At 38.2% G+C, this 26,919-nt stretch overlaps 1 protein-coding gene across 9 annotated transcripts in view; it reads left to right on the plus strand.

Annotated features, from left to right (window-relative positions):
• Window positions 1-26,919, plus strand: part of LOC114149993 (RIMS-binding protein 2-like) — a 73,599-nt gene that overhangs the window by 38,110 nt on the left and 8,570 nt on the right. Inside the window, exons 6-23 of one of the 9 annotated variants that reach the window (XM_028026134.1) lie at window positions 3,433-3,537; window positions 4,871-4,921; window positions 6,656-6,860; window positions 7,883-8,040; window positions 8,165-8,244; window positions 8,349-8,458; window positions 11,037-11,846; window positions 13,047-13,070; window positions 14,451-14,602; window positions 15,396-16,136; window positions 16,333-16,488; window positions 16,711-16,857; window positions 18,405-18,507; window positions 22,808-22,936; window positions 24,840-25,009; window positions 25,446-25,614; window positions 26,254-26,354; window positions 26,698-26,769. In XM_028026134.1, coding sequence (XP_027881935.1) covers window positions 3,433-3,537; window positions 4,871-4,921; window positions 6,656-6,860; window positions 7,883-8,040; window positions 8,165-8,244; window positions 8,349-8,458; window positions 11,037-11,846; window positions 13,047-13,070; window positions 14,451-14,602; window positions 15,396-16,136; window positions 16,333-16,488; window positions 16,711-16,857; window positions 18,405-18,507; window positions 22,808-22,936; window positions 24,840-25,009; window positions 25,446-25,614; window positions 26,254-26,354; window positions 26,698-26,769 — 3,483 coding nt within the window. Of the gene's footprint in view, window positions 1-3,432; window positions 3,538-4,870; window positions 4,922-6,655; window positions 6,861-7,882; window positions 8,041-8,164; window positions 8,245-8,348; window positions 8,459-11,036; window positions 11,847-13,046; window positions 13,071-14,450; window positions 14,603-15,395; window positions 16,179-16,332; window positions 16,489-16,710; window positions 16,858-18,404; window positions 18,508-22,807; window positions 22,937-24,839; window positions 25,010-25,445; window positions 25,615-26,253; window positions 26,355-26,697; window positions 26,770-26,919 lie in introns of those variants that run through there. The other 8 variants (XM_028026132.1, XM_028026140.1, XM_028026137.1 and 5 more) reach the window with 8 other exon arrangements.

Raw genomic sequence — 26,919 nt, forward strand, 5'->3', positions numbered from 1 at the left:
ATTAAAATGAACCATTATAAATGCACAACCCTTCTGGGGTATTTGTAAGAAATTGTGTCATTTTACCTAATTTCTTCATTTAATTTACCATGGACTACTGCATGCTCACTGTTCATTATTTATAAATTCACTTATTTGCAGATTTTCTGAGGAATATAACTCAAAATTATTTGCATAAACCCAACATATTGGCATTTTTTTTGTTGATCATATCTAAAATATTTGAAAGATAATGCAGCCTGGGAAGTTGAATACCTAGTCCCAATACTTCACATGCTATTGGATGGTGGATGCAAAGCAGTCAATTCCGGAGCACCATGTATTTGCCTTGATGCTGATTGGCTGCGGAAATGGGGAAGACTGTAGACTTCCTTCTGGAGTTGTGCGAGATGGTTTCCACTGTTCATATTAATCCATATTAAGGTATTTTTGGTGCATGAACAATTAAAATAGGCAGTGACAGGTATTTTCAAGGGGGTCTCAAGTATTCATGGATTTCAGCTATTTGTGAGTGAACATGGTGCTTAACCACCTCAAAAAGTCCACTGTTTTAGTTTATTTTAGCAAAGACTGGTATCAGTCAACATGAATAGCTAGAACATTTATATGCTAACCTGATGTCGTTTTATCAGCTAAATGCCATAGACAAGAATTGTTTGTTTTTTTTGAGAATTTTTTAAACAACTTTCCACAACCTGAAGATTTTGCACATGTTCTACATCATCATATGTGGGAAACAAAAACTCACTCCTTCCTGAACAGGCATGACATTTTCATGGTGTTTATAAATGCCTATAGTTATTAAAAAAGAAGATTTTTTTTCTATCCATCCATCCATCCATCCATCCATTCATCCATTCATTCATTCATTCATTCATTCATTCATTCATTCATTCATTCATTTTCTTCAGTGTATCTGGGGTCGGGTCGCGGGGGTAGCAGCTTGAGAAGGGAGGCCCAGACTTCCCTCTTCCCAGCCACTTGTTCCAGCTCTTCCGGGGGAATCCCAAGGTGTTCTCAGGCCAGCCGAGAAACATAGTCTCTCCAGCGCGTCCTGGGTTTTCCCTGGGACCTCCTCCCGGTGGGACGGTGGTGTCAAAAAAGAAAACATTGAGTTTAAGGTGTGGCATTAAATCACATCTTCACTGACATCATTAACTGAAGGGGTGTCATCTATGATGTCATCACCTGGGCTTTCCCAAACTGCACAAATTGTACAAAGGCATTGCTATTTTCTGATTTTGTTGAAACCCCCAAAATTTCCACCTTACTTCAAGAAGAGGCTTCTTCTTTTATTGTGTTCCTATCTTCCAATAGTAATCAAACAGTCTCGCCACTCTGTGCAAGGATCTGTCGTTACAAATCCTCACCTCCCTGCATCTCCCATCGATTGTCTGTTTGTCAGGATATTCGAGAGATAAATGTGCCCATATGAGAAAAGCTGACCTACTCCCTGATACAGCAATGAAAGGTTTGTCACTTTCTCGTTTAGCATTGATTACGGAGACAAAGACACTATTTAGAGAAAATTACATGGGGCGGTGTGGGTGGATAAAGCACAGATAATGGAAACACAACATGGAAAAAAAAGGCTCACTTGAAATTTTTCCTTGTTTAAACCAAATTGGGATGAAGCATTATGAATCTTGTTTTGAAGTTGATCTAATCTGGTAACAAAAAGCTTTTTAAACAACCCAATTAAGTTATGAAATATTTTTATCACTCTATGTGTTTAGGAGGTATATTGATGACGAGGCAACATAAATCATCTACATCAACACGTAAGACAAAGGCCAATATGCTACAGATTGTACTAAATTGGTTATGATTGAGTCATAGCCTCTCTTTAAGTTGTAGCCACCTTAAAAATTATATTTGTTTACATTTTCTTGTTGCGTTGTTTGTGAGAAAGGAAAGAGTAGCAATTCAGCAGGTGACCTCGAGTAGCAAAAGAACATGTTCAAAATTCACATCCGTAATCTACTCACATAAACTCAGTCTGATCAGTGAAAGTTCTCGTTATCTATTTCTGTTAAAATGGAGGCATTAGCAAGGTTTTAAAAAAAAAAATCTGTTTTCACCAAAGCTCCACAGCAGCTTAGAGCTGTTCTGATTATGCAAGTGACTGCATTCTCAGGACACCCTGAAGTCACTCTGGGAGGTAAAGAAGCTTTTCTTCTTTTTATTAGAATGAGAGAGAAAATGAGGGTAAAAATCTAAATGTTAGAGCTTTCTCAGCCATTTTCCCTAAATGTGAAGAAAAATCTTGCGATCCTAACTTGGTTTCTGAAAGATATTGTTGCTGGTTGTAACTTTGAGAAGAGATACTGTGCCAACCTAGCTTGGCCAATTTGGCAAAGGGTAGATAAAGGATCAGCCTGAATGACCATTGACCATGCAAGACATCTTTGAGTCGGTTCCAAATGTACTGTAAGGGATGTAAGAGATGAAAGCTAAATAATGCAGCAAAAGACAAAAACTGCTGAATGATATCTTTATTTGCTTTATGTTCCCCCGCAGTAGCATTTCAGTGTACAATGGGGAATGTGCAGGAATATATAAATGATATCATATAGACTGAAGCCAGTGCCTGCCTGAAGTGCGGTGCTTTCTTATTTTGGTGGTTGTAAGAATACTAAAATTACACAAGATTCTAACAAATGCATGAAAAAAATCTTAGCAGTTGAAGGATCTCTACAGTGTAAATGCTTTAGCATTCACACAGTGAAAAGCTGATAGTTTCTAAATATAAGGAGTTTAATAGATGCATACCATTACAGGAGAGAAAAGGTTCCATATTTGAAACTTGAGGTTTAAAAGGCTTAGGTAAATACATAAACTGTGATATTATTTAACTCTCATGTCTCATACGGTATGGATACACCTGACATGTTGCTCATATTAGAAAGCAAACCATGTAATAGCAGGTTGGTAGGTACAGATCAGCTGGTTTGCTATTATGTGCTTTTTTGTCTGACCACCCACCAACCAAAAACAAACCAAAGACACAGGTAATGAGAAGATAATACCAGGATTTATTGGATTGTTTTAAAGAGCTTAAAGTATAATATCTGTCAATAAATACACACATTGTTTTTGTACACATTGACCGAGTACAGTTTTATGGGTTACACACTCTGGACTTTACTCTTTGGGGCTTCATGAATTTTATTGAAAACAATGTGATGCCAACTAGTTTGTGCTTTGGCAGTATTTTAATAACATATCCCTCAGTAGCCAGTGGATAGAAAAATGCATCAACTGTTTTGGGTCAGTGACATAACTAGCCTCTTCTTAATAACCGCTAAGGCTTGAAAAGTCAACGTTTCTGCCACTACTGGTGAAGAAAGACTCTTGCTTGGTAAATCTTTGAACATGCTGTCAGAAACCATCTCTAAATAGCCTCATTCCTCTCTCTCTATGTCCCCACAGCATATGCATGAAGCCTTACAGCTAAAACAACAATTGGAGACAGAGTATGAGCAAGCATTGGTGGCCTTTCACAGCAAACAGAAAGAGATCAGTCAGCTACAAAAGGTATAGCCATGAGTAAGAACAAAGCAGAGAATTAATCACTGAAAACTTGTTTTCTTTTTCCAGTATTGATTGTGTGCAGCTACTTCATTCCATAGCTCCTTGTTCAACTATTGATGTATTAGTAGCCCATTTTTTGCTGATTCACTGTCACACAGTCAATGGCACTCAACTAGAAAATAAAAAGATCTTGGAAGGCTGTCCAGTCTCCACTTTGATAGCAAATACAAGTTTAGCATCAGTGACTGATTCTGTGATTAATAGGGACATTGATATTTTTCAATCTGTAGTATTTTAATTCCACTTTGGAAGTTAATGACATTGAACATTGTGAAGAACCAGTTTGTTACTCCATATAGTGATCAATTTCAGAACAATCAGTTTTTGTCTATAGTTTGTTTGCTGGAACAACACAAAATCCGAGTGGCGCCAGCAAATGCTTTGCAGAATCAATAGCCACTGAACTCTAAAATTCATGTGACATACACATTAGTTTAAGAACAATGTGTAGAGAACTATATGTGGATCCCCATGCATGCTGCAATTGAATTAAAGTTTCAGATATAGTGGTGACAGTCTGGGTATGTAGTTGACAGGAAAACAGAATTTCTAACGCTACAATTTGTCAAATATAGTATTTGTTGATGGTGGGATTCATTTATAGGAGTATTTATCTTGAGTTGGGTTGGCCCCTTTGTTCCACTTAAAGAAACTTTCAATGCTGTGGCATGCCATGCCAAGAAATTCTGGACAATTAACTTAGTGAGAACAATTTGGGGATGGTCATTTTTAGTACAGGTGTATTTCCACATTTATTCTTTGTAGATCATCAAACCCAGCTGGATTAAGTTGCCTAAAAGTCAAATCTTAGTCTCATCTGAGAAAGGAAAAGATGAATTTATCTTAAGCAATTTTAAGCTCTTTCACAGGAGTACCAATAAAAGTGGCTGAGACTGTAGATTTTTCTGTTCCTCTGGTTTTATTTAACATACATTTGGTGATTTCAGTTAAACCAAGAATAGTTCCTAACTTATCCCAAATCATTTGTTTTGTCACATAATGTGTTTCTGTTTATATTTAAAAACTTCAAGCTCCTTAAAATTAATTACGAAAGTTTTAACATACCTAAGAATAGATCAGATACCCCTCACTGGAGCAGCGCCGTCAGGAGCAGGCAGCTACTCAACTACCAAAGCTCTGCCGAACCAGTGAGCCTCTTTCAGGCTCGTCCACAGTACCGCGTAGACAGAATGTCAGCTGTGTGATGTCTAGTCCACCTTGCAGACTGTGATCACAGTGTCAGCGGTCACTTTGTGTTTCTGTGTGTTCTCTGCAGGCTGGGGATCAAACTGACCAACAGCATGAGGAAGCAATACAGTTATTAGAGGTACAGATAGTTATCATGTCTCATGAGTAGGGTTTAATTTCTTTTTCTGTGATTGATGTGGTTTTAATACTGAGAAACTTCTTAGATACATTTCTATAAAATCACTCCAAGACTCTTGAAAAGACATTAAAAAACAAATAAAAAACATCTTTATTCTCTCTACAATTAGAAACGTTGTCTATCCTACTGAATATGTATATAAAAACAATCATCCTTCACAGATAATAATCAAGTTGGGGATTTGCCACTCCATTTTTCTTACTTCAAAAAGTATCCAAAGTGGAGGAGGAATATAAGTAAGGACTTAAAAAAAGATTAATTATTTTTGCTGATGGTGCTATATGAACATTTAGACTTAGACTTAGACTTAGACTTGTACTTTATTGATCCTTTGGGAAGACTCCCTCAGGAAATTGAAGTTTAATTTAGGAAATCAACAAGATCTACCCAGCTTCTTTCTCTAGGGTTCATGAATATCCATGGGATAATTCATGCAAATGCGTCTTGTAGCCTTGCAGGCACAAAACTGTTCACTGACCAACACTGCTATGGAAACCATGCTGGAAGCAAAGCTTAACAAAAGCTCTCTTAGTTGTCAAGTAAATACAATAAACTGCTGACAGCAGAGGCACAGGGCTTTCAGTGCACCATAATGACTCTACTGACAATATAGTAAGGCAGGTTACTTAAAAATCCAAAAGGCTTGTTATTTTGTACAGAACTAAGACTGATAGAAAGTGTTCCAACTTAATTTTAGCAGTAAAATCAACAGATGAAACCTTCCAACCTGAAATTGAGAATGACTCTGAAGTGTATTGAAGGTGCCATTAGTTGCATGTAATTTAATTGCAAGTTGCCCAAAGAGCTACAGTCACTTGTAGGTTACAGACACCACATGAACAACTTTCCATATTTAGCATTGTTATGCTTTGCTCCCAAAAACAAAGCAAAAAAACTATGAATTCAGTTTATTCTGGAGTAATGTCCAGTATCTTTGTCTATTAAGCGGATGCTGGGAGATACAATTAATCTAGAACTGACATCCTTTAGAAGTCTACTATATTTAATTGTTTTGCATTTAGAAGCATGTAGTGTGACATGTTGTATTAACGGTGTCCCTCAGCTGACCATTTTCTTGATCCGTCAACTGATCTGCTTTGTATTTTATTAAAGTCTTCTAAAATATGCTACAGCCTCATTTACAGAAAATAATTTTCTCCTTTTACCCTAAATCCTGCTGTGATAATGGGTCTCACGCTTCTATTAGTGCAGTTCAAGTGAGGTCATGTTATTAGTCATCAGAAGCCCATTAATATGATTCTACTGGGCAGGCAGAAATTAAAACTCTGCAGTGAGTGAGTTAGTACTTTTCTTGTGCAACAAATTTGTTGAGTCAGTCTTTTCACATTTCACAAATGTGTTTCACAGACACATTTGCTTATGTTAAACCAACATGCAGCCATTTATGCATTTTATGCACTTCATATCAGTAGCATCATTAAAATATAGCTATCGAGAAAAACCTTGAGATGCTCTATTCTTATTTTCTCACTGTAACTAGAATTTTTCTATTAATTCTTTTATAATTAGGCCATGTTCAGTCAGCATTGACTAGGAGGACTAGGACTTTAGAGGGATGGTACATGTATAATCAAATATGATAAATCACTGTTTTCCTCAATTCTTCATATGGTTGAGTACACTTCTTTCTGTTCTCTCTCCTTTCTGTCAAAGGTCAAACTTTGTGACCTGGAGCAGAAATGCAGGTCACACAGTGATCACTTCCACCAGCTGTCGAAAAGGCTGCCAAACATCCGTTTGCAATCAGAGCCTGTGGAGTTCCTTAATAGTAATTCTACCTTGGTGTCCCAGATCCCGACCTCACCAAAGGAGAAACTCTCCCAAGTCATTGATGAATTTGAAGCCTGGATGCAGAAAGGTTTGTTAATGATTTCACTTAAAAGCAAAGCTTTTAGTAGTCTATTTATTAATCAGATGCTTGATGTATCATAAAAAAAAACATTTATAACACTATTACAAAACTGTAGGTATTAAATTTATTTTTTCTTTTTTGTTTATTGCAATTAATTAGATGTTTTTAAACCAGTATTGTTTTGGGGGGGGTGTCCATAAGTCTTTTAATGTTTTCCTTTATGCATACCCTCCTTCACACCAATGCATTGTCATTTCCCAAATAAGTATTCTTTGTCAAACCAGAAAATAATAATCTATGATTTTTTCCAGGTATTGACAAACATATTGTAATGACATAATTACGCATAAACATGTAATATACAAATTACTTTTGTACCCATCAAAGAAGGCTTTTTAAGTCCGTTTCTAAAGCTGAATCTATGCAAGGTAATCTAATATTCTATTTAGGAGTTGGTCATGTTATATAACATGTAAAATAACTATATCATTGCCAGCCAGGTGATTCCTCAAGAGCTTTTACCTTAATCCATCTCTCATGTACTGTGTCGGTTCTGTGAAATAGATAACTTTCAGATGCTGCTGATCTTTGATGGATTGGTGTGTAGATATTACACTTTATATGTTCTCCTTAATTTATTTTTTGCAAAACGTTTCTTGTTATACACTTTCATGGTGAGATACTAAGACAAGACAACTACAACTGCAACTACAACCGTTTTTCATGCATTTTTATGCATTCAATCACTGATGTTGAGAAAGTTGTGTCTTATAGTTTTCTCAAAGAATAAAACTTTTTGACTTCTTTGCATGTGACTAAATAAGCCTCATTTCACTGAGGGATTTTTAAGAACACATGTGTTCTGCAGTAGGTAATTACTGACAGAGGCACAAAAGCCTTTTGGCGTGAAAGGTGTTAACTGTGCCATTGCTTAACGACTGAATCAATAGGTGTGCAATGAACAGCTAATGGGGTGCATGAGGAATGACAGTCTCTCTTTATTTGCTATTTAAATCAATGTCTCCTAGGTGATGAGAGTGCACCAAATGCTCAGCTTCTGATCCCTCAGTTTTCACCCTGCCCTCTGAAGACTGAAGACAGTGAAGCATTCAAACTGCTGTCTGTCAAATCCAGCACCGTAGCAACGGATCGCTCCAGCAGCCCCCGACAGCATCCCCCATCAGAGGTGAGAGTGAGGGACACCATATCGTCACATAAACCTCTCGACAGTCTTTTTAAGTGCTTAAAATAGATCTACTTGCATCCCAGCTCACAAGAAATGATGACTTGTGACTGTGATTGATCAATAGATGGAGGATGAGACAAGCTCATCACCAAGGTCCAAACCTCGCTACACAGGCCAGGTCCGCCTTTGCACTGCCCGTTACAGGTGAAAGAGACAAGCATCAAAATATTTGTTTTGATTTTCAGGTGTGCAGTCTCTGCACTTCACTCACTAAACTCAACATATTCTTGTGTCTTTTCTCTGCTAAGTTATAACCCTTATGATGGACCGAATGAACATCCTGAAGCAGAGCTCCCTCTTGTGGCTGGAAAATATCTATACGTGTATGGAGACATGGATGATGATGGCTTTTATGAAGGTGAGAGGGAAATAACTATTTTTAAGCTGTTTTTGATGTTGGCTGTGAACGAAAGTATTATATACACATTGCATAAAAAGACATACCAATTTTTGTAACTATGTGACATTAAATCTGACTAAATGTCCCCTGTTTTAAAAGAGTTAGGACTGCTTTAATTACTTGTTTTTGCTAAATGACAAAACAATAAGTGCATATTATTAAATTCAGAACTGCATATACATTTATGTAGTAATTTGTTGAAATATATTCTAGGCTGTGATACTGATTTTTTCGTATCTTTAAACAAATGTCTGACAATTTGCTTGGATTTTGGCTCATTTCTCCTGACAGAACTGGTCTGAGTCAGGTTTGCTGGTGGCTTACACACAACATTTCAGCTCTTGCCCACATGTTCTTATGGGATTTAGAATGTCAGAAAATTTGTTCGTTAAACTTTTATTTTTATATCTGGGAGACATTTAGGTAATAACTGATTAAGTGGAAGCACATGAGATCCGTGGATGTTTCTTCAGTATGGCTGAGGATAAATTGTGTTCTGACTTCTAAAATAATGCAAATAAATAAATCTGAGGTGACATGTGAATGTGGTTTGGTGCAAACTGTCCAAACTTCTTCTCAGTTCAATTCAAAAATACCTTATTAATCCCAAAGAAAAACAACATTCTGTTTTAACTAATATTATCCAAGTTTCCTCAAATAGTTGTTGTAGATGCTGATGGCTGTAGACAGGAAGGATCTCCTGTAGCAGTTTGTATCACAGTGGTTCTGAAAAAGTCTCTGATTGACTCTGCTGGATGACAGTCTAATGAAGGATGCTCAGGATTGCCAGTTCATTTTATGAAAAATCCTTCTTTGCACCACCGTTTTCAGTTGTTCCACTGTGGTCTCCAACACACTACCAGCCTTCTTTGTCAACTTGCTTACCTTTTTTCGGATTCTGTCTCTGGTGCTGCTACCTCATCAAATGATGGTAAAGGAGATTACATTATCCACAACAAACTTACAGAAGATATGTAGCATCTTGCCACAAACTCTAAATTATCTAAGCTTCCTCAGATAGTACAGACTGCTCTGTTCCTTCTTGTAGATGTCCTCATTGTTCTTCTGTTTTTCTTGAAATCTACAATTATCTCTTTTGTTTTTGTCACATTCAAGATGTAAGGGGTTTATCTCCACACCATGCCAGAAAATCCGTTAGTTCTCTTTATTTGGCTTCTTGTCCATCTCTGAAACACCCAGCAACTGTCATCAGAGTACGTCTCCAGATGAAATGCATCTTCTTTCTTTTCTTGCTGGTCTGATTAGAAAGAAACAGACTAATATAAGTGAAACTGCTGCCAAAATCTAAAGAAAAACATTGAAAGACCTTTTGAAAAAGACATGCGTTCTTTGTAGCAAAGTAGAAAGAGTACTCTTTGTGCAAGTACATATATCACATTTACAATGCAATTAATTTCCTTTGTTATAATGAATTAACTTTGTTGTACAAGGCACAAGGAGAACTGTCCGACCTTAATATAAAATAACTGTAATGCTGATGAAGTCATTTCTGTGGCGCAAAGGCGTCTCCTGCTCCTACATGGCAGTTTGCATGACTTGTCACCCTCATACTAAAAATGTCCATCATCTGCCTTCTGGCTGTGTTTATTCTTTGACCTCTGCTTTGTCAGCGCCGGATGTCACCATGAACAACTTTCTGCATACTTTCTCACAACTGCTGATTGGAGTGACTCTCTTTCTAATCTCTGTAGAATTATGGAGGTTTCTCCATCAGAGGCAGTCCTAATCCCCCTAGCTACCAATAGTGCAGCCGATGCAGACTTGTCGTAGTCACGGTGGGACTCATCTGCAGTGATTCATTAGCCGTGGGCAGTCGGATCGCACGACTTTGTGGAGGAGCTCTGTATTTACAACACAAAAGGGAGACTTGGGCCTCAGACCAAGCTGTTGACAAGATGGGACCTTGGCCCCTTTTAGTATGATGACTAATCCAACGGGGCTTGGCTTAATCATCGGCACACACAAGGAAAACACACTGATTCATGTACACATGAGCAGACAGATGCAAATGGTCTTAAGGTTTCCCAGGCCTTCTGTGGAAACAGGGATTGAATGAACATGATGAGCTTTGCTGAACTGAAGCATATCACCTACAAGTAAAAAAATAAAAACCTATTGATATTTTCCTAAAGTGAGCAGCTCATGTGTGGAATATGGCGTGCTCCTGAAAATGTTTTAAAAGTTCAATCCAAAAGTTAAGTTGAAAAGGGAATGTTTTAGTTTTGATACATAATAAGAGTACTTAGAGATCACTGCTAAAGATGTATCATCAAAATACCAGTGGTATTCTACTTTATGACATGCCATTGTTTGAGTAAAACATACTTACTTTTTTCAGTTACTTTTCCAGTTACATTGCTTTATTATCTTGTAAGAGATTCCACTTATCTACTACCAGAAACAAAATATTTGGTTGAATAAAACAAGTTACCTCTAAATTTCCTAGATGTAAGAGCAATTTTGGTCTTAACAAAAGGCAATTCTTTTAACAATTTTTCTCCTTTCTGCATGACAGGGGAGTTGCTGGATGGTCAAAGAGGACTTGTTCCTTCCAACTTTGTGGAATTTGTCCAGGATAAAGAAAAACTAATTGGAGAGGGAGTGGAAGACTTAGGCCCTCTGGAACACACATCCCTGGTCCTGATGACCGTGGATGGAGGTGCCTCCCAGGATGTAATGCTAGGCTCAAGTAATTCCCTTGTTCCATGTAGCAATGGGACAGGGGGGACTTTAGATCCTGAGGACTTAGCTGAGGATGTTGTGCCTTACCCCCGTAAGATAACCCTCATCAAGCAGCTGGCACGTAGTGTTATTGTGGCATGGGAGCCTCCAGTAGTGCCTTTGGGCTGGGGGAACATCTCTGGCTACAACGTATTAGTCGATGGGGAGCTTCGTGCCAGTATACCATACACCGGCCGGACCAAGTGCTTGCTGGAAAAGCTGGACTTGGACAGCTGCATTTATCGTGTCTCCGTGCAGAGCGTCACTGACCGCGGCTTGTCGGATGAGCTCCGTTGCACCGTGCTGGTGGGAGCCAACGTGGTGGTGGCACCATGCGGCATGCGGGTGGATGACATCCAGCGGGACACTGCCGAGCTCTCCTGGCTGCCTAGCAACAGTAACTACAGTCACACTGTGTACTTAGATGGGGTGGAGCATGCTGTAGTAAAGCCTGGAAGGTATAGACTACGGTTCCACAACCTGAATCCCCTAACGGTGTATAAGGTCCAAGTGGTGGCACAGCCCCATCAGGTGCCATGGCAACTGCCTCTGGAGCAGAGGGAAAGGAAAGAAGCTGGAGTGGAGTTTTGTACTCAAGCAGCAGGTCAGTGATGTTTTTGTATTTGTTTTACATGCAGTGAGCAAACAATATCCCCAGTACTTTGCAAAAACATAACCTCTTGAAACTAGTCCACATTCTGTCACATTACAACAACAAAAAAATAATCTAAAATACTTTCTTAGGAATTTATGTTATAGAGCAACATAAAGTGGTTCATAATTAAGAAGAAGGAAAATTATTCATGGCTTTATATGTTTTTTTATACCCCATCCAATGAATCAGTACATGGTAGAACTATCTTTTACTGCAATTAAACCAGTGAGTCCTTTCAGATATGTCTCTACCAGCTTCACAACCCTAGAGACAAAAGGTTACATTCCACCCCAGTCTAAAGTGTTTCAAAGCCTGTATCCTAGGTTTTCTCCTAGGATTTCCCTGTATTTAGCTCCATCCTCAGTCTGCAAGAAAGCATTCCCACAGCATCATGTTTCCATCACCATGGAGATAGTGTGCTCAGGCTGATGAGTAGTGTTGGTTATCCACCACAAATAGCCTTTTCCATGTGGGCAAACAAGCTAAATATTGTGTCATCTTAACAGAACCCCAGTGTTCACATTTACTTCTCTAGATTGGTGGCAAATCTGGTATCTGATTTGTTTGGTGTATTTCATCTGTATTCCGAATTCTGTTTCTTCACTAATATCTAACAAACCTCTTATTTCTCTTATTACCTAACCTCTTATCCACAGAACAGCTGCACTTAAGCTGAGATAAATGACATACAGTTTGACTTCTAGAGACTTCTAAAGGAATTTAGTAAGTGGTATCTGAGCAAGGAAGACTAAAACCACATGCACTACAATTTATTTTTTAGATTTTTATTTTATAATAATAATTTAAAACAACATATCCATTTCCGTCCACTTAACACTTATGTGTTACTTTATGTTGGTCTATCACATTCCAATGCGATGAAATAAATTAGATTTTGAAGGATATGAGTAGCCCTGCAAGACAGTGTATAAATAAGTAATAGTCACCAAACATTTATTTTACATAGTTTTTACAAGCATGGTATCAAAATTGGGTTTACAGTCTGCTGCTGCTGTCAATTTTATTATTTATGAATGTGAACTCTCAGTGCAGCATCAATTAATCTTTAAGTCTGTGTCCTGTGCTGTGGAAGCATACAGTCCCTCATTTTGATGTTATGCTATTTTCTGTGTATTGCATTCTGTCTAGGCCCAACACCATATTGCAGAACAGGTCAGAGATTGAGCATCAGTGCTTGGCTGGTTTTTACATGTTTCTCCCTGAGCCACTCAACAAAATATCTCATTTATACTTTTAATAATTTTTTAATTTCGGTAGAAGGATAATTATTACATGTTCACTCAAAGCATGCAAGTAATGTTGCATTTGTTTCTTGTTCTGGAAGTATGTTCCACTTAAGTACAATAAATTGACTTGAATGATTTTTCCCCCCAAAATTTTAACACAATTTGTTATTTGAAATCAAATTAATTTGTAATTTTGCCCATTGTTCACAAGAGTACATTACCTATTAGAGAGCAGTGGAACAGCACATGATACAGTTAATATGATTCATTTTTTCATCCTTATAAATTTCCTTAAAAAAAACATTTAAGCCAGAACCCTTTGACTGCTCTCTTTTTGCTTTAATTATTGGAGGATTATTATTATTATTATTTTAAAGGATCTACATTTAAAATGTATGATTCACAGTTTTGCTAAAGGAAAAACAAAACAGACCTTGACTTAGTTTCTTACTATGTGCTGCATGTGGGGAAGACTGAATCAAAGCCCAGATTGATTCATTTATTTGTGTAGCAGCTTTGTTTTCATTTAGTTTATTTTGTTTAAGGCTAGTTAATGGTAAATAAGTGTTAATGTACAAAAGTGTATAAAATATCTTCCTTCATAATGTTAGTATATGATAGTATATTACATTAGTATATTATAATATTATTATAGTAATAGCACATTTAACTACTAAAATGTCATTAGGCTTGAAAAATAGTCAAATATCATCCTAAAATCAAAACATATTTTTCTTTCTAATTAAACAGCTACATTAAACATAACTTTTCTGCTTTCACTTAATTATTATAAGACAAAAACTGTCCCATTAAAGCTTGGTAAGTTTTAAGCAGAGTTATTTTTTACATATTTAACTCGAGTCCAAATCAATACTAAGGCAAAATCACCAATCTTCATATCATCCCGTGTCAGATCATAGCAAACCTACTGCAACCCAAATTCTGCTGGCAACTAAATGACCTCAACAACACAATGCTGTTATTATCTCGTTCTATAAGTCACCCTGAGTATTTGCATGCGTCTTCACAAAGTATTGAAGAGTTGTTCTGAAACTATTGCATAGCTTAATTGGCCTTTGTGATTGAGGTAATGAATTAAAAATTAAAATCCCTTTTACAATAATTCCTACACTTCTGTCACTTCCTCATTTATAGTCATACATTCCTCTGCATGGTTGTTATCTATGCTTATTTATGCAGTAGAGGAATGCTTCACCCCCCCCCTCCCTGTTTGCATATTGTCTATAGCAGACTAGTAAATAATTGGTGGAGGATATCTTCATGCCCATGCTTCCTCACCTTTCAGGTCCCCCGATGCCCCCACAGGATGTTCAGGTGCTCTGTGGGCAGGCTCCAGGGGTTCTGCAAGTCCGCTGGAAGCCTCCCATCCTCTCTCCAACAGGCACATCTAATGGGGCTAATGTTGTTGGCTATGCAGTCTGCACTAAAGGACAAAGGGTGAGTGTGCATGTTTAAGTAATGATAACGGATTTAAAATATTTTAATACATTTAAAAGGAGAATAATGTCTTCCTTAAATTACAGATAAAATGCTTATTGACTGTGTGATTTCTTTCTTAAATATCTTTGGTGTACAAAGCAATGCAACCTGCTTGTGATTGCTGTTCGGAGCATGACTTGCTTACTGAGACATGTAAATGTCTTAGAAAGGTCTCCTAGCCCCTCTGGTGACAGCCAACGTAAATCAAAACATCACATCTAAAAGGTTAAATTGGCGCAGCACAGATTCTGAACTGCTCACTTTAAGTCTGAAAATTAAATTTGGTACTTAAAGTTCTTGAAAATATAGTTTTTGACCTTTCATTAAGTTTTTGGTTCATCAACACTTGTTGAGGTGTAATCTGAATTTGAGCTGTTAATAATGGCATGACTGGCTACAGTAAAAAAAAACACACACACACACACCCCCGCACCCCTTTCCCCCGCCACACACACACACATGCACACACCCCCCTATGTACATATATATGTATATATATAGAAACAATGCTATCATTAGCAAATGGATAATATTACGGTAATTTACTTTTGTGCAGCTTAATAAGAAAATATCAATGGGACTGAAATGTTTTGGAGTTGAAATAACAGGAAGAACTAACAGAGAAAAAAATATGCATCACAGCATTTTGTGTGAAATCAAATGCAGGCCTTTTTAAAAGCTGTTGGTAAAATCATAAACGGTTTCTGCTTTAAAGTAATAAAAGAATATATGTTTTTGTTCTTCACTCCAGATAGCTGAGGTGCTGTTTCCAATGGCAGACTATGTCACTATTGATCTGACAAGAATTCAATGCCTGGAGGCCAGAGAAGTCATTGTTAAGACACTGTCAGTCCAGGGAGAATCCCAGGACTCCCAAGTCGCCGTCATTCCAAACAACCTGCTTGTGCCTCTACCTGCCCTACCCCTGCCGCCCCCAATGCACCCACACGCGGGCCCTCCTCTGCACCCTCATCCTCAACCTCACCTTCCATCTCCTCACCTTCCTCACCCTACACCCCAACTTCCGCCTCCACCTCATGGGCAACCTCATCCTCCACATCCACACACCCATCCCAGACTTCCTCATCCAGGCGGAACCCCACACCCCCAACCACAGCCCTTACACCTGCAGCCTCGCCCTCTCCACCAGGGTCCCAGGCCCCAGCACCAACTGCCTCTGCTCCCCCACCCTCTGCCCCACCCTATACCTCAGAGACCAGTAAGTGCCAGAGACCTGGATGCCAAAGAGCACACCGCCCACCATGGAGGAGCTATTCCGCCTGGCCAGCCTGGCTGGGACCCAAGCCGATCACCTTTGCAGCCTCCTTTGCCCATGCAAGGCCACACTCTGGAGGCCCCTCCCCCTGTCCATTTGCGTTCCCCTTCCCCTCAGAGGATTCTTCCTCAGCCCCAAGGCACGCTGATCCCAGATACCGTGGCCAAAGCTATTGCTCGAGAAGCAGCACAGAGGGTGGCAGCAGAAAGTGGCAAGGTCTGGAAAGAGCACCACACAAATGTTACACAAAATATTGCAGTAAGTTTTGTTAAGTGAATCTACACTTTGTTGTTTATCTTTTGGAGGTTTTATATTAAATCTCTTTTAATGTAATTGTAGTTTATAGTAAAATGTCAAGAAAACAAGTTAAAATAGAACCACATTTTTACTCACTTTTCTTCTTTGTTTTTAGGGAGACAGAAGGATGGGGAGATTTGGAGAGCAGGGTCATTCATTTCACCAGCATCCCTCTGATGAGGAAGAGGAAGATGAGGAGGGATTTGCACGAGGACGTCGGAGAGGACCCTCAGTTGACGAGTTTCTCAGAGGCTCTGAGTTGGGAAGGCCGGTAAGAACCCACAGAAGGTAGAACCCACCCCTTCTACGAACACAAATGTTTTGTTTTTCGTGGGAAACGTCCTAAATGTGTCAGGATGTGTGTTGTGTGTGCATGTACATCTGAGTGGCTGCATGTCTGCACTCCTCCACCCATGTCTTTGTGCGTGCTTAGGTATGTCTGTGGACTTAAACAACTGCGTCTGTGTGTTTGTGTCTTTGTAACAACCACAAGCCTCACTATAGTCACAATGAAGATTATCACAGCGAGAGCAGCCGGGGCTCTGACCTGTCTGACATCATGGAGGAGGATGAGGAGGAGCTGTACTCTGAGATGCAGCTGGAAGAGGGACGACGACGCAACTCGCACAACACACCCAAGGTGCAGTTTTTTGCACTCACTGTGAAATCCTAGAGTCAAGCATCCTTGTTCATTATAATGTAGTGAACTGCACAGGCACAGATACTTTAAATGACTGCTGCCTTGGCTTGCATTTTACTTTGTGCTGTTGGCGCGTGTGCTTAAGATGTGTATTTGAAAACAAACTTTGAGCCCACTGAACATGTATGCACCAGATGGTTTGTTTTCAAATTGATCTGGGTGGCTCTGTGTGAAAACTTTAATTTTTTCCTTTGCATTCAGATTAGTAAGGATTCCAAAGAAAACCTATAAGTAAATAGCAGAGACCAAAGAGTAAAGTGTATCTTAAAGGCACCTTAACTGCAGCACCTTCCATCTTAAAGTCATTCAAGGTAAAGGTAATCTTTCATGGCCTGTTTTAGGCCTTTTAATTGATTCGTCTGTAAAAATGGGTAAGGTAATTTGCAGTTCCTTTTGCAGCGATTACTTGACTAAGGAAGAACTACACACATTTGCCTTGCTTGGAATGTTTTTTTTTCCCATTTTGAAGAGCAAGAGAAATGTATTTTTTAGCCACGCCATCTTCATACCACAAGGAGTCAGCAAGTTGTGGATTATATAATAAATAACAAACTCATAATATGAAAAAAATAACAACAAGTACTATAAAATAACTTATTGTACATTTGTAATTAATAATTTTGAAATACCAGTAAAATGATTTTGTAATCATTCCTGGAATTTTGAATCAAGCTGCTGTGCAACATGAGAAGAAGAGAATATTGGTAGTGTAGTTTGTCATTTAGGAAAACTAAAGGAGTTGGAGGACTCTGAGTTCAGTTAACAAAGTTGGAGAAAGTGATAATCAGAGTTTTTGTTTTTCCCCTGCCACACAGAAACCGGCTTGCACTCTGACAGTCCGTTCACTCAACTGCTTCAACAACTAACTTTAATAATCCCCTCTATCCTCAGTCCAGGTGTTTTATCTTGCTCTTGCAACCTTTGCTATGTACGTGTCAACCAAGGAAATGACACACAGTTGTAGAATCTTATTTTAGATAACTGTTTAGCTGCATGAATTATTTCCCTCATCACCATTGAGCTTACAGGAAATGTTACTGGAGCAGCATAGTCAAAGTTTGTCTGTCCAGGCAGAAACCAGCTTTCTCAAATCACCATGGAACTTTGAGAGGCCCAAACTCATGAACCACATGCCATGCTCACTAACGTCTTTGCATAATGTTTTATATGTGTTCCCACTCAAAATTCAGGGCTAGTGTTATACCAGTATCAGCTTCCAGTCATTTTTTTGATTCGTGATATTCCTCACCTGCTTGTGTGTGTGTTTGAATGAAAGTCTATGTGTCTTTGTTCCAGTGCCTGTCTGTGAGTTGTGCGTTGTGCATGGCTTTGTTGGTATACAATGTGTATTCAAATCTATCATTTATGTATATATATATACATATATATATATATATACAGTATATACTCAAATTGGCTCACATTCATGTGAGCTGGTCATGAATCTCTGATATCTGTCAATTCTGCTTTGTGCCTGTATATTTCAGACAAACAGTCCTGGTGGAGGCCGCCATGACCGGGACAATGGCAGGCGAATTCAACATGGTGGATCACATCCTAAGAGGCGACCTCTAATGGTCCCATCCATTGGTTAGTATTGAAATATGGCAAGAAAGAAAGAAGGTTGCAGTCAGTTTATTTTTTTGTGTGACATGAAAATGCATCTAATTCTAATTTACTAAAACTTCCTCAGGCTTTGCTCTGTCTCCAGATCATTTCTGGATCATTTCTTCGTGTCCATGACCCATCTTTACTTTCTTTCTGTATGCAGAGTTGGATCTTTTTGTGATGTGACTTTACTGCTCTGTACTGTCACTGCACAAATATGTAGGTTTTTCACTGATAAGGAAAAGATTTTAAATTTCCAAACCAGTGTTGTATAGTAACGAAGTAAAAATACTTCACTACTTTACTTAAGTATATTTTGGAGTACTTCATACTTTCCTGGAGTATGAAAATTTTTGATGACTTTCACTTTTACTTCACTATATTTCCGAACTTAATTGCATACTTTTACTCCGATACATTTTCAATGTGTGGTTTAGTTACTCGTTACAAAAAAGCGAGAGAGAGAAACAAAGTGTTTTGATCCCACCTACTGATTAGCAAGTAGCAACCAGGCTACCGAACAAAGTCCGTAGCCTGCTTGCCTGGGCTTGTTCATCACCACCAATAGGATACACCTGTTTCGCTTCTCCCATTAAACACAAAGCAAGTCTCGCAATCAGCCGCAGCCACATGGAGGAGGAGACGGAGACCACAACGACTGCAACTACGTCGGACACGGCTCCAGGGGAACCACCAGCTGGTGATGAGAGCCCATAGATAGATAGATAGCATTTATTGTCATTGAACAGAATTCAACGAAATTTCCATTGCAGCTCTTGTGCAAAAGGTCAAATATATACAGTAAAAATAAGCAAACACACAATAATAATAACAATATATACAACTAAATTAACTAAAGGCACTCAACCACACCAAAGAAGTAGCAGCAGGTCCAATTATGGCAAAGTACAGATAATGTGACAGTGCAAAGTGCAGAGCAATTTGGCTGTGTGGGGGTGGGGGATATGTATGTGTGACTGCGAGGTTATGATATGTGTGGGAGGGGGGGGCGGCAGGGAGTAATGGCTCTGACGGCTGTGGGGAAGAAACTGTTTCTCAGTCTATTTGTTGTAGTCCGTATATTCCTGTACCGCTTGCCTGATGGCAGCGGCACAAACAGTCTGTGGCCCGGGTGGCTGGAATCCATGGCTATGGATCCAGCTCTCTTCTTGACCCGGTCTGTGTAAATGGAGTCCAGGTCTGGGAGGGGGCATCCCACAATGCCTTGTGCTGTTCTCACCACCCGTGTCAGTTGTTTCCTCTCCAGTGCTGTGCAACTACCATACCACACAGTCATGTTGAGGCAGAGGATGCTCTCGATCGTCGCCCTGTAAAAGTTCACGAGCAGCCGTGAGGAAAGTCCAGCCCGTCTCAGTTTCCTGAGGAAGAAGAGCCTTTGTTGTGCTTTCTTCACCAGGTGGGAGGTGTTTGTGTTCCAGGAGAAGTCAGACGTGATGTGGAGGCCCAGGAACTTGATGTTGTCCACACGTTCCACCACTTCTCCATCTATGAGAAGGGGAGTGTGATCCGTCCTCCTGGACCTTCTGTAGTCCACAATGACCTCCTTGGTCTTCCCTGTGTTCAGCACCAAGTTGTTGGCTGAACACCACTGAGTGAGCTGCAGAATCTCCTCTCTGTAGTGGGTCTCGTTGTTGTCTGAAATGAGACCCTCTACTGTTGTGTCGTCTGCGTACTTCACGACTGTGTTGGTGGGGTGGATGGCCACGCAGTCGTGTGTAAACAGGGTGAAGACAGCTGGGCTGAGCACACAGCCCTGCGGCGTGCCTGTGTTGAGGACCAGTGGGGACGATGTTGAGCCACTTATTCTCACCACCTGAGGCCTGTTGGTGAGGAAGTCTCTGATCCAGTGGCACAGTGAAGCGGGCAGCCCCACCATGGCCTTATTTAAACACAATACACTCTTTCGTGGGTGTTAAAGATTCGTCGTACCGCATGCAGTTTATGTTATTCCTGCTCAAAGATGTGGAAATTCTATCTTACAAAAACTCCCCGTCCAACTTGAAGAAACACATCGAGGTAACGTCTTATGAAATGGTTATAATCCTCCTGTTTCAGTAACTATAGCTTGGTCACTAGACACTACTGTATTATGAAACGTTGACCATAAATGAACTTTGTTTGGCATTGTTTCAGTTCCACGCGTGGTGTATTTAGCTTAGGCTTAATGTTGACCGTAGCAGGCTACCTAGACTCCTCTGTTCAAGGGGGGATAGAAGCCATAGCGATAGCAATTTAGACTAAATTGAACGAATATAGGAAAGGCATGCAAGTTCAAAACCAGGTTTACAGATGCCAATAAGCTGCATTTCCCTCTCAATTCTTTTTTTCTTTTGCATAATGACCAGTTGTGTGCACCACCTACTGACTGTAGCATTGACTGATTCACTGATTTGTGAAGTAGAGTAATCGTAACAGCTCTTTTTCTTCATGTTGGCCGCATTTTCTGTACTATTTATTTTTCTCATTTTCAGCACTGACCTTACTTGAAGGGAAAACTTAAGGCTTACAAAAACTTTGTATTTTCTGTCCTGGAGGGAATACTAAGAAGCTGGTTCAGTTGTAAAGCAGGTTAAGTTAACCTTGTGCTATAGGTAAAGCACCTAATTTTCTTAACTAAATGATGCCTGCAGGTATATCTATTAGCAGGTTTAATTTTGCCTGCACTTGGTTGTGTACATTATTTTAAGTGTATTTGACAAGTTTACCAAAATATAAAAAATGTCATTCAAACTGCATTTGCCTTGTTTTACTTTTTACTTGTACTTTTCATTACATTACTTGAGTACATCCATTTTTACAGTAATTTCCATACTTAAGTACAAGAAGTTTCAGATACTTTAAGACTTTAACTCAAGTAACATTTCAGTCAGTGACTTCGACTTTTACCAAAGTCATATTTTGGAGAGGTACTTGTACTTTTACTTGACTCTGAGATTTCAGTACTTTATACAACACTGCTTGCAAGTAACAGCATTGCTCATCAAAATGGTACATTACTGATTTATTAAAACTAAATACGATAGGTACACTTAATGACATTATATAAGCCGTTAGGTATTATGGTCGGCAAGTACTTTTACTTTTAATACTTAAGTAGTTTTAAAAGCTTGTACTTTCTTACTTTTACTTAAGTAAAATAATAATGTGGTACTTTGACTTTTACTTGAGTAAATTTTTGTCTGTGTATTTGTACTTTTACTTAAGTACATTGTATGAGTACTTTCTCCACCACTGTTCCAAACAGTATCTTGGAAAAGTGACGTGAACAAGTAAATTAAAATGTTCCTCTTTTTGACATGTTACAAGGACAAATTTCGGTGTATTTTAATAGGGCTTTACACAATAGATAGACCAGCACAAAGTCGTGCATTTGCAAAATGGAACTAAAATGAAAGTAAAACATGTTTTCTTAATTTACAGACTTTGGGGGTATACCTCTACCAGCTACGTACCAAGGGACAGATTTTTTTTTTTTACCCAGTCCTCTAAATTTTTCTAAATTCCTGTTTATAAAGATCCTATGTAGCTTTTTGGGCATTGGGACCTTTAAAGAGCTAGATAAGTATGAAAACAGTAGAATCTAGACCAGACAAACCTGAGCAGAATTCTTCAATACTAAATGCAGATGTTTTTAAATAGTTCACAATATTTCTGTGGCATCTCTGGTCCTCTAGTCTTTGAGGGCCAGTGCTCTGCAACTTTTGGATGTGTCCCAAGACCAACATGCCATAAACAAAAAACTGAATTACAGCAACAGATTTTCTCCTTTTTTCTTCTGTGGTTAATACTCTCCTTGTTTTTTTATAGCTGCTTTAAACTTTTTCATATCTTTATCTCTGATCTTTCTGATGTGTATCTTGGTCTTCATAATGCTGTTTGCTCTGCAACAGAACAGAAATGTTGCCTTTATGATGAAATTAAATTAAACACAAGTACACCTCTAGCTTATTTAGGGATACTGGATTAAATTGGGCTGAGATTTAATCTGGTATCCATCTATAACATTCAAAAAATTAAAGAACATATTTTCTTCCCTTACTCTGCTCTGCTTTGTGTTGGTCTATTCCAATAAATACACTAAAGTTTCTGTAAGGTGAAATGTGACAAAGCTCCAGGGGTATTAGATGTTCTGCACAAGGCTGTACTTGCTGATTTGTATTTCTTCCAACTTTTAGCAGCAAAGCTATTGATAACATTTTAGAAGGAGAAAAGTTTGTAATTGCTTTATAACCGCATCATCTTCAACTGGTATTTCTCATAGAAGTAACCTCTGAGAATAACAATGAGGGAAACCCCTCCACCATCAACGAAGATGTTAACTATGGCAGAGTAGCTCGACACAAGGCGTGGTCATCCCGCAGGCACACGGGCGGCATCAGGTGTCCCCATGGTATGTGCCTGCAGAGCTGTTTCTACCTCCAAAGCATGGCAGCAAAGATGGCCACCAGCACTCTGCAAATATAGAGATGTAGCTGTGGACACTTGCAACTGCCTGTTTGTTTGTCTTAAGAGATAATGGTTATAATAATGCTTACATTAGAACCGCATGACTGCACTGCAATGGAATGGAGTGGTGGACACACCAGCAGGACCACAGGTCTGCAATAGGAGCTTCCACAACTGCAATGATAAATGATTGATTGATTGATTGATTGTTTAGGGAACGTCATGCACACCCTTCCCTTTCTGATACAATCACATCCTGTACAGTTGCAATTTGGACCAATCATTCATGTTTATTTGAACTCCTATTGATAATAAAATTGAAAATTAGCTTGAAATATCAGTTTTATTTATAGTACAAAATCTGTCGCTATTAAATCAAGAAAATATCAACATAAAAGATGTGAAGGAATTTCAACTGAACTCATGTTGAAAGCCATTGTAAAAGAGTAAGTTTTAAAGGCTCAGTTCTCTTTGTGTTATCTTTAGTGGCTGGCAACTGACAAATATAAACTGACCATATTATTGATAAAGGTGGACTTTAAAATTAAATAAGTCAGACAATGTGTGGGGCCACAATTTTGTGTTTTTTTTACAAGATATAGAGGAAAAGTAACCCGTGAACTTGATGAGAGATCATATTTGCATTCTTAAACAGTTCTTAAAGAGAACTGCAAATTCATTTTGTACATTAACACACTGCTAGTTGAGAGAGTTGAGATATATTTTTTTGTTTCTTAGCTTGTAATTTGTAATGTAGCACAATGCTTAAAGGAATTTTATGTTTAGTTTATCACAATGTTTTGAAAATGCTATGGTATTTTTTTCTTTCTATATCATTCAGTTCTAGTCCAAAAGCATACTAAAATAAAAAAGTATCCTATGTAAGCAAATCTTAAAATCAGTATGAAAATGGACAGGTAGCCATTGCAAATCTGCTGTTATTCGGATTATGTAATATTGTTTTCCTAGACAAACTGCATCATTCTATATTAGAAACTTACCAAGTGATAAATAGACGGATGTACTGAAATACACCACATCAAATTGAGAAGTATATTGTGGTCAAAGATATAGAAAAAGACTTCTTTGATAAATAAAATACAAAATCCACCAGTTTAAATACAGTCTTCCTTTCCACAGTACTTCTTAAAATGCTCTCATTAGCTCAATACTTCTATAAAACCAGGTTGTACTTCCAGCTTCTATACTATTTAAGTTAGCATTCATCAGCACATTTCACATAATTGCTTTGCTACCTATTTATATTGATTCATTTAAAAATGCATGTCAGAGTCTTGTGTCTTGCTGTCTCATTTCCACAAATCACATATGTTTCACCTGTTTTGCAGCACACTTGATTCTTAGGACACTGAAAGCTGAAAAAACCAAGACCTAATCAAAACCACACGCAGTTTTCATGTGTTGTTTGTCTTTATGAATGCATGTGTGTGTTTGTGCCACGAGAATTTTAATAAATAGCTAGTCACAGCTATTTCCTGCATGTTTACAGGCACAAATATGGCAAGATAAGAGAAATAAATCTATCATGCAGTGCACGATCTAATGATTAAGAATGATGAAGATGCAATATTTTCTCATCAATTTCTGTGTACTGGGGCATGGCTTAGATATACCATAAACATGCTCATCTTGACAAATTAGATAAGGAAAGTAAATCAAAGATTACATGTAACCTGTTGCTCAGAAATCTGCTCCATTTGTTGCCAAATCTCACAAACACTCCTTGCACTTCATGTCTGTATCTATGTTTTGGTCACTTTTTTTTTTTTTAGTTTGGCTGTGTAAAGATTTTTTTTGACTTGTGCCTTTTTTTGTTTGTGTTTAAGACGGCTACCGGAATCGGGACCGACGCTCTCCAACGTACTATGACGAGTCAGAGCCTGAGGAACCTTTTCGGATATTTGTGGCGCTCTTTGACTACGATCCTCTGTCTATGTCCCCCAACCCAGATGCTGCAGATGAGGAGCTACCATTCAAAGAAGGGCAGATAATTAAGGTGAGATGTTCACGGCTAGATTGCATTTAGCACCCTGCTTTCCAACTGTCATAATAATAGCATTTAAAGTGAAGTTCTAATAACTGACTGTTGTACTCTGTCACAAATTACTCAGTAGGAAATGTTTAGTGAAGTGCAAAACAGCAAATTTTTACCACATAGAATAAATGCTGAAAATAGTGAGACCAAGTAATACAAAATCAAAAAAAACAAAAATTAACCTTTTACAATCTCTGCTTATTTGTTGTACTCTACAGTAGAATAAAACAATATCTTAACAAGAATAGGTAAAATCTTAACAATCTTAACAATTCTGTCTTCCAGAATATCTTCCTGGAAGATGGAATATCTTCCAGGAAGATATTCTGTCCTTCTGGAACACAAAAACTGTTCAATGAGGCTTTGAACATTCCTGTTTTACTCCTGTATCTATCAGGTTTATGGTGATAAGGACACAGATGGGTTTTACAGAGGAGCAATAAAACGCAGGATGGGGCTTCTCCCCTGTAACATGGTGTCCGAGATACGAGCAGACGATGAGGAGACCATGGATCAGCTCATCAAGCAGGGCTTTCTGCCTCTCAGCACCCCCGTGGACAAAATAGGTACTGCAGAAGCATGCTAACTATGAGTACAGAGACAATGTGTACTTTGAAAAGTTGAAAGGAAATTTGTCTGTATTGGTGTGCACAAAAATTCTAATTAAGTTGTTGCACAAGTCTTGGAAACAAAAACATTGCAGAAACTGTAATATTTCAGCAACAACAAAATAGAGTACATAATTTCATAAGAACCGTTATAAAATAACATATCTTAAAAAAGTCAACACAAGTATTTTGCAAACGAGATTTCAGACAGGACCACAACAGTAGTTACATGACATTTTGTTGTAAAATTATTTCTGTTTATTTTCTTATTTTAGTGTTAAGTTATTGCTTTTGTATTTTTGTATTTATTTTTTTATTTTCCCATATACATTCATTCATTTCAGACTTATGGTTATTTAGATCTTTATTTATTTCTATTATTTAATATTTTTTCTTTAACCTCTTGAATCTTAGATTATAATATTTATCAATATATTTATTATATAAAAATGTGTTCTGTTGTGCACTCCATGGGGAAGAGTAAAAAGTTTTAATGCAGTTCACAAGATGACTATTATTATTATTATTATTATTATTATTATTATTATTATTATTATTATTATTGTTTTCTGAGTTGTTCCATGTTATCGCCTGTAGAGCAGAACAGACGAGGTCTCCGCCGAGATCAGGCCTCAAGGAGGATGGTGGCGCTCTACGACTACGACCCCAGAGAGAGCTCCCCTAATGTTGATGTTGAGGTAAAGCCATACAATAGAAAGAGGAAGCTAACCACAACCATTATGATCTACTTATTTACCTAAATCAAATACATTTAAGTTAAATTCTAATTTAACTTAAATGCATAATAATGTTCAGTTACTGATAAAAGAACTGTGTGAAGTACATTAATAAAGTTGAGGCCCACAGTTTAAGTAGGCCTTATTGTCTTGCACATAATAACACCCACACACCCACACACACACACACACACATCCTTATATACAGTATATATACTGTATATACTGTATATATATATATATATATATATATATATATATATACACACACAAATTTTCCTGTTTTGAATCTGTCTCCTGATAGGCTGAGCTGACCTTCTGTGCTGGTGACATCGTTGCTGTTTTTGGAGACATTGATGAAGATGGGTTTTACTATGTGAGTGCCACTTACCCATGCTGAAGCCACTTGGTGATCAATTGATGTGATTGAACTTTGGGACATGGTGCGTTATTTTACTCGAATTAGCCGTTAGAAAATGACTATGTGGTCAAAAATGTATGGGCATGGTCACCCACATGTCATTAT

Source organism: Xiphophorus couchianus, chromosome 8 (assembly GCF_001444195.1).
Source record: "Xiphophorus couchianus chromosome 8, X_couchianus-1.0, whole genome shotgun sequence".
Lineage (NCBI taxonomy): Eukaryota > Metazoa > Chordata > Actinopteri > Cyprinodontiformes > Poeciliidae > Xiphophorus > Xiphophorus couchianus.